The 9,133-nt window shown below is 35.2% G+C and overlaps 1 protein-coding gene across 1 annotated transcript in view; it reads right to left on the minus strand.

The window, feature by feature from the left end:
• ZDHHC20 (zinc finger DHHC-type palmitoyltransferase 20) overlaps positions 1-9,133 on the minus strand; it is a 55,416-nt gene that overhangs the window by 38,143 nt on the left and 8,140 nt on the right. Inside the window, exon 2 of the mRNA XM_007942512.1 lies at positions 2,047-2,073. Within this exon, the coding sequence (XP_007940703.1) occupies positions 2,047-2,073 (27 nt within the window). The remainder of the gene's footprint in view (positions 1-2,046; positions 2,074-9,133) is intronic.

The following is a 9,133-nucleotide window of genomic DNA, read 5'->3' on the forward strand; positions in this document are numbered from 1 at the left end:
TTTCTCTCTCTCTTCATGTAGCTTCTTCCTGCAATTTTGGGAAGCTTCCAAAGTGTAAGGTCAAATCTTTTAACCATTGCCTTGGTACCTTTCCATATGAGTGAAAGTGAGAAGTTATTTTTGTTTTGAATAAGGCCTACTAGAAAGTGCTAAAAGGTAAATAACTTCCTCCTCTCCCTTCACTTGTTTTTTCCCATGGCAAAGCACGCTGGAGCTCAGTGCCAACTGCTCTCCTGCTGCCATGCCAACGCGGAGGCGAACCTGCAACACTATCTTTACCCAGCGCTCACTTCACTTACATTCCTGTCTGGCCCCCAGATTCAATCAAGTTTGCCACCTTCCAATTATGTACTCCTGTACAGCTATGAAATAAACTATAACCTTCAGCTACTTTACACTTGATCACTTGGTTACATGACTAATGCTGAATGTAAAACAATATACTTTTAGAATATTTGTTAAACTATTTAATATGTATTTAGAGTATTTGTTTTCCATGACAATAAAAACAATAGTTATTTGCTTTTAAAAATCTTAACTCTCAGTTAAACAACAACAACAAAAAAAAAATAGAGCACAATGCCGAGGAAATAGTTAAGCATTTAACAGACGGTAATTATTACATTATATTCAGTAAACAGTAATAGAAGAAATACTGTTTTTATCTAAGCTCAAATTGATATGGTTCTTTTTATTTATTTATTATTTTTAAATTTTTACAGTGTTCCCTCCCTTCCCCTAAATTAACATGATTCTTTACAGGGATTGCAATCAATGTTATGAAATAAAATGTGTATGAACTGTTGTATGGAAAATGAATGTGCTCTGTAAACTTTTACTCAAATCCCAGTTAAAAAAAATAAATTAGTTTGAATGCTAACAGGCAAACTTCTGGTCACATATGCATGCTGTAAACTATGGGGGTATTTATAAGTAATATTGAAAAGTGAAACCTTAACCATGCAAATAAAATCAAAGGTAAAAGAAATAACCTGTATGATAAATAAAAAAGTCACCATTCAAAAATCACTTGTAACTTAAGCAAAAGCAAACACAAGCAAACACAAAATTTCATCAAAAGACTCTTTGAAACACGTGGTAAAGAGTCACAAGAGATGCTAGAAGGTAAAAGTTCTTTTATAAGAACTTCTGAAAAGCTTTACTCTATCTGTGCTTTCAATATAAGGAAATCATATTCATTTAAAGGAAAAATAAATAAATAAATAAGCCTACCAACATTGAGTCTACCTGTTACCAAGAAATTAGATTCAAAAGCAAATTGAGATTTACATGCTTAATGTCTAATGGTCCAATAACAAGAATATTCATTTATAATTTCCAACTGAAAAATAGTATTTCCATCTGTTTTAGAAATTCTCTGGATTTTTGTGTATAAAATCAGATTTCATTTTTGACATGTGATCTCAATGGACTTCTAAAATTTCCTTTTATCTAAGTGAAATATCAAGAAATTTCCCTCTAGGCATAGCTCCTTTCACTAATCATGATAAAAACTTTAATTCTTTTTCAAAAATGAACTAATAATACAAATTACAAATTTATAGTCTGGTTATTTCATTTAATACTGTAATTAGTATAATGTTATTTTTAACAAATATATAAATAGGAATCATTAATAAAATCTGTACACCGTAAGAATATAATTGTATAAATGATTTAACCCCACAGTTTTTCTAAGAAAAACAATTCCCTCCTCAGCTGCCTTAAATACCACGATATTAAAACACTACAAAGCATTCTAAAGAACATAAAACACAAATATTTGCACAAATTTACACAAATTAGTTTGGCTGCTAGGTGTCCTACAAAGTAATTGCTATTTCAATTTACATAAATAACACAATTAGAATATATCAAATCTATGAAAATAAACCAATACTTCTCTTAATCACTTACATTTTAAAGAAAGGTATTTTCTTTCAGAAATACAAAAATACACATAGTCACCACTAAATAAATATTTATGTGGGTGGCAATTAAGATACCATAAATGATCTACATAAATTAAGAATGAAAGTACCTTACCATTTTCTCCATTTCCAGAAATTGTAACTAGAATAAAAGAAAAAAATGAATACACTTTAAATATTTTGTACATAATTTTTTCCAGATACTTACTCACCTTAGTATCATTTTGCATAAAAAGAAAATTTAGTTATAAAATGTTAACACTTCAAACTCAGAATTGAACCCTCAAAAAACCTCAACACTAAATTACAATTCAAACTCTTTATTATTAACATTGCAATCACATTTAAAATTTTTTCAGACTTTCTTAATATTTAGTATATCAATATGGTCATGTTGTTGTTGTTATGTGCCGTCAAGTCAGACCCAACTCATAGCGACCCCTCCTTGGGTTTCCAAGGCAGTATCACTACGGAAGTAGATTGCCCAACCTTCCTTATGAGGAGTGGCTGGGGGTTTGAACCGCCAGCTTTCTGGTTACCAGTCAAGTGCTTTAGGCACTATGCTACCAGAGCTCCTTAAGAATAATTGGGCAAGAAAAAGAAAAGGTATTCAAATTTGGAAGAACTGTCCCTTTTTGCAGATGACATCATCTTATACCACCATCTTATACCATGATATAGATATATAAACTGAAAAACCAAACCCATTGTCAATGAGTGATTCCAACTCATAGCGACCCTGTTAAGACAGAGTAGAACCACCTTATAGGGTTTCCAAGGCTATAAATCTTTATGGGAACAGACTACTTCCTCTTTCTCCTGTGGAGGGGCTGATGGGTTCGAACCACTGACCATTTGGTTAGCAGTTGCTTTACCCACTGCGCCACCAGGGCTCCTTGATCCTATACATAGAAAACACCTGCGCCACCCCCGCCCCAAAAAAAAACAAACACAAGAAAACTATTAGAGCTAATAAATGAATTCAGCAAAGTGCTAGGATACAAAGTCAACACAAAAAATCAGTCAGGTTTCTATATAACGGCAATGAACAATCTGAAAAGGGTGTAATTCCAAATAGCATCTAACAGAATAAAGTACACAGGAATAAATTTCACCAGGGAGGTGAAAGACTTATACACCAAAAACTATAAAATGCTGCTAAAGAAATTTAAAAACACTGAAACAAATGCAAGGATGCTCTGTGTTCATGAACCGCAAGACTTATTAATACTGTTAAGATGTCAATACTATTCAGAGCAATCTACAGATTCAATGCAATCTCCAACAAAATTCCAACAGCCTTCTTTACAGAAATGAAAAAGCCAATACTCAAACTTACATGGAATCGGAGGGGACCCCGAACAGCCAAAGCTATTTTAAAAAGAATGAAGTAAGAAAACTTACACTTTCCAATTTGAAAACATACTGTAAAGCAACAGTAATTAAAACAGTCTGGTAGTAGTATAAAAATGGATATACAGACCAGTAGAACAGAATTTAGAGTCCAGAAATAACCCCATTCATGTATGATCAATTAATTTTTGACAAGGGTGATATGTCTACCCAATGGAGAAAGAATAGTCTGTTCAATAAATGGGGCTGGGGCAATTAGATTTCCACACACAAAAGAATGAAGGTGGATCCATACTTCACACAGTACAAGAAAATTAACTCATGGATAAATGGCTTCAATTTAATAACTAAAACCATACCATTCTTTAAAAACCCAGGATTAATGCTTTAGGATCTAGTTTTTGACAACAGATCCATGGATATGACACCCAAAGCACCAGCAACAAAAGACAAAATAGATAAATTAAGACTTCATTAAAATGCAAAACTATGCATCAATGGACTTTATCAACAAAGTGAAGACAACCTAGAGAATGGGAGAAAATATTTGGAAACATGTATCAGATAAGGGCTTATTATTCAGTATACATAAAGAACTTCTACAACTCTGCAACAAAAAGACAAACAGCACAATGGAAGAATAGGCAAAGGACCTGAATTGCCATTTCACTAGAGAAGAAATACAAATGGTCAACAAACACGTGAGAAGATGCTCAACGTCATTACTCATTAAGAAACGCAACCAAAATCACAGAGATACCACTTCATTCCACTAGGGCGGCCATGACCAGAAAAGCAAAAACAAGTATTGGTGAGCATATGGAGAAATTGGAACCTTCACCCATTGTTGGTGGGATTATTAAATGGTACAGCCACTGTGAAAAACAGACTGACAGTTCCTTAAAAATATAAACACAATATTGCCGTATGATCTAACATTTCAACTCCTAGATTTAAACCCAAAAGAAATGCATGCAAAATGCAAACAAATGTTTATATGCCAATGGTCAGTGCACAATTATTCAATGATAGCCAAAAGGTAGAAAACAACATAAATGTTCACCAACAAATGAATGGATAAACAAAATGTAGTATATACCTACAATGGAACATTACTCAGCCATAAAGAGCCATGAAGTCCTTATGCATGCCATGACATGGATGAACCCTGAAAGCATTATGCTGAGGAAAATTAAGTCACAGAAGAACAAATATTGTAAGATCTCACTTATATGAACCATCGGAAATAGGCAAATGTACAGACACCACTTTATTTGTGTTTAGCTGGGGGGGCGGTAAAAGAGGGGTTGGCTAATGGTGATGGAAAAGTCACAATGATAGAGTAGGGGTGCAAAACTGATTATTATGGGATTTGGTTCCTTGGTTTGGAGGATTATGGTCACAATTTCAAGGGACATCCTAGTTAATTGGCCTAATAATGTGTTTAGTGCTTGTGTTCTACCTCCTAGTTCACTGCATAGAGCCTAGGGTCTTAAAACCTTGCCAAACACCATCGAGACACAAGCCCAACAATTGGTTTCTACTCACCCTGGGCCTACCTACAGGGATAGTTTTCCTCAAAATTAAGCATCCTATCAGTGCAAATGCTTAATTTTCAGGCAATTAAGGCCCAGAGTAAATGAGGTGTAAAATACATTTCCAAATAGTAATATTCTGTTGAATACAATTGCTTAGTTTCCTTTTTGTTGTTGTTGTTGTTATGTGCCGTCGAGTCGGCCCCGACTCATAGCGACCCCTCCTTGGGTTTCCGAGGCAGTATCACTACGGAAGTAGGATTGCCCAACCTTCCTTCCGAGGAGTGGCCGGTGGGTTTGAACCGCCAGCCTTCTGGTTAGCAGTCAAGTGCTTTAGCACTATGCTACCAGAGCTCCTATTGGATGCTAAAATCTTTGAAAACACCAACCATGTAAGAGATGCTAAAGTAAGTCCTTTGGACAGAGAACCAACAACAGCAGACAACTGATGATGAACACATGATGAGAGATAATCCAGAAACCAAGCCAGATATAGAAGAATACAAAGTAAAATAAACTTACAAGACTGTAAAAGGAGAACCAGAAACATCAATTGGTAAATGAAAACAATTACAAAACAAAAAGAGGGAATAAACAGTGTAGGTACAGAACTTCTAACTGGAGAGGAAGTCAAGACGATTTCAAGATTTAATGGATTGTTTTAAACTCGGGAAGACAATAACAAATCACAGGTTAACCTCAAAGAAAATTAATAAACCTCTCATCAAAATAAAAAAGAGGAAACAAACATTTAGCAAATACTAAAACAGTAACAATGAAGGAAATGATTTTTAAAAATCCATAAACAAGATAAGCTCAGCACATAAAATTATATAGAAGAAATCAGCAATACCACATACATACACATAAAATGACAGCAATAAATTCATACTTGTCAATAATTACACTGAACTTTTTTTTTTTTTTCCTTTGTAAATGGATAAAGGTACCAATCAAGAGACAGAGAGTTGCAGAATGGATAAGAAAACACGACCCATCAATATGCTGTCTACAAAAGACTCACCATAGACACAAAGACAAAAATAGACTAAAAATCAAAGGTTGGAAAAATACGTATCAAGCAAAGGGCAATCAAAAAAGAGCAGGAGTGGCAATATTACTTTCTGATAAAATAGATTTTAAGACAAAAACCACCATGAGAGACAAGGAAAGACATTATATAATGAATAAAGGATCAACCAAACAAAATAACATAACCACAATAAATCTCTACGCACTCAACAAAAGAGCCCCAAGATACCTAAATCAGGCTTCCAACAAATTGGAAAGACAAATAAATGACTCTATGGTAATAGTAGAAAACTTTAATATACTACTTTCAATGAAGAACAATTAGAAAGAAACTCAACAAAGACATGGAAGAACTAAACAGTATAATCAACTAACTTGAGGTTATGTACATCTACAGAGCACTTCACCCAAAACAGCACAATATACATTAGTTTCTAGCACACATGGAACATTCTCCAGAACAGACCATACGTTAGAACACAAAGCAAGCCTCAATAAATTTAAAAACATTGTAATACTACAAAGCATCTTCTCAGATCACAGTGCTATAATATTAGAAATCAACAATAGCAAGATCAATGGAAAAAGAGCAAACACATGGAAACTGAATATCCTTCTCAAAATAAATTGGGTAACAGAAGGAATAAAGAAAATAAAAATTCCTTGAATCAAACAAGAATGAAAACACAACCTACAGCAAAAGCACTGTTCATAGGGCAGTTTATAGCAATAAATGCACATGTCAAAAAAGGAGAGCTAAAATCAACACCTTAACCCAACATCTCCACCAACTAAAAAAACAGCAGCAAAAAAAAAAAAAATCCTATAGTCACCAGAAGAAATAAGAAAGATTTGAGCAGAAATACATGAAACAGAAATGAGAAAAACAACAGAATCAATATGACTAGAAGTTTATTCTTTGAAAAGATAGATAAAACTGACAAAACAAAAACAAAAACAAACTCACTGCTGTCAAGTCAAATCTAACTCACAGTAACCCCTCCTTGGGTTTCTGAGGCAGGATCTCTATGGACGTAGATTGCCCAGTCTTCCATCTGAAGAGTGGCTGGTGGATTTGAACCGCCAGCCTTCTGGTTAGCAGTCAAATGCCTTAGGCACTGACACCAGAACTCCCTAAATTGACAAAGCACTGGCAAATTTAACAAAGCAAAAGGAGAAGATGCAAATAACATGAATAAGAAATGAAATGGGTGATGTCACAACAGAAGCAACCAAAATAATAAGGATAGTTATCAGGATACTATGAAGAACTATACTCAAATAAATTTGAAAACTTAGAAGAAAGGGACAGATTTCTAGAAACACATTATCTACCTAAACTAAAACAGACTGAGATAGAAAATTTGAACAGACCCTTAGCAAAAGAAGAAACTGAATAGGTCATAAAAAACTACCAACAAAAAAAGTCCTGGTCCAGACGGCTTCACTGGAGAATTCTACCAAACATTCAGACAAGAGCTGACACCAATCCTACTCAAACTATTCCAGAACACAGAAAAGGATGGAATACTCCCAAATTCTTCTCATAAGGCAAGAACAACCCTGATACTAAAATCAGGCCAAGACACCACTAGAAAGGAAAACTACAGACCAATATCCCTTATGAATATACTCAATAATCTTCAACAAAATCCTAGGCCATAGATTCCAACAACATATCAAATAAAGAAAACACATCATGACCAAGTGAGGTTCACAACAGTATGCAGAGATAACTCAACATTAGAAAAACAATCATTGTTACCTATTACATAAGAATAATTAAGCTAGTAAAAGAATATAGGAATGTCCCTGGTACATCTAATGAAGTTAATTCAATCCTCAGATTAATTGTGCTTACTTAATAGCAGAACAAGAGCAGCACCCAATGTAAAAGATGTTGGAGGAGGCAGAAAACAAGGCCTTCACATAAAATATCAGCCTTTGAAATGTTTACCATAAAAAGTTATCATTTTTTCTCTATTTTGGCATTTACTTATGTAGTTACAAGTGGCTTATTTCCAGTTTGAAGATCTACAGATCTTCAGAGGAGCTCTGGTAGCATAGTGGCTAAGCCACTTGACTACTAACCAGAAGGCTGGTGGTTCAAACCCACCAGCCACTCCTCGGAAGGAAAATGGGGCAATCTACTTCCACAGTGATACTGCCTCGGAAACCCAAGGAGGGGTCGCTATGAGTCAGGTCTGACTCGATGGCACACAACAACAACAATTACGTAAGTAAATAAAGAACCACGTGTTCATATCAATCGATGTAAAAAATCATTTGATAAAACCCAACACCCATTCCTATTAAAAAAAAAAAAAATTCTAAGCAAAATAGGAATAGATACTTCTCCACATGATGGAGGCCATATGCACAAAACAAAAGCCAACATTATTCTCAAAGGAGACAAGACTCAAACCATTCCCTTTGCGAACGGGAACCAAACAAGGATGCCCTCTACCACCACTTCTATTCAACACTGAATTTGAAGTCCTAGCCAAGGTAGTAAGGCATGAAAGTGAAATAAAAGGAATCCAAACTGGTAAGGAAGAAGTAAAACTATTTCTATTTGCACACAATATGATCCTATACATAGAAAATCCCAGGGACACAGCAAGAAAACTACTGAAACTAATTGAAAGATTCAGCATAGTGGCAGAATGCAGGATCAATATACAAAAATCAGTTGGATTCCTGTACATCAACAAAGAGATCTTTGAAATTAGGAAAACAGCACCACTTACAATAGCTAAAAAGGACAAAATACTTAGAAATTAATCTTACCAGGACACAAAAAAACTTAAAAAAAAAAACCTACAAAACACTATTACAAGAAACTATAGGAATGATCAGAATTCCCAGGTGTATAGTACAGCTGCCAAGGGGCAAGGTTGTAGTCACTGCTTTGTCACGGCCAGCTACCCAGAGGGACCGAGTAGTTGAACCTGTGGGCTCGGGACCATAGCCGCAGGGGACATCAAGCTCAATTGGTTTACCATACTACACAAAACATTGTTCCACCTCCTACTTTGGCGAGTAGCGACCGGATCTTAAAAGCTAGCAAGCTGCTATCTAGATGCAACGATGGGCCTCTCCTCGTCCAGAACAAAGAAGAATGAAGAAAACCAAAAATTCAAGGAAACAATTAGTCCTAGCAACTGGTACACCATCAGATCTGCAGCCTATAAGACTATGAGACCAGAAGAACTAGAGGGTGCCCGGCTACCACTGTTAATCACTTGGAAGGGGATTTATGTAGGAGATCCTGGATAGAGA

Source organism: Orycteropus afer, unplaced genomic scaffold (assembly GCF_000298275.1).
Source record: "Orycteropus afer afer isolate SDZICR_OR568_19922 unplaced genomic scaffold, OryAfe1.0 scaffold00092, whole genome shotgun sequence".
NCBI lineage: Eukaryota > Metazoa > Chordata > Mammalia > Tubulidentata > Orycteropodidae > Orycteropus > Orycteropus afer.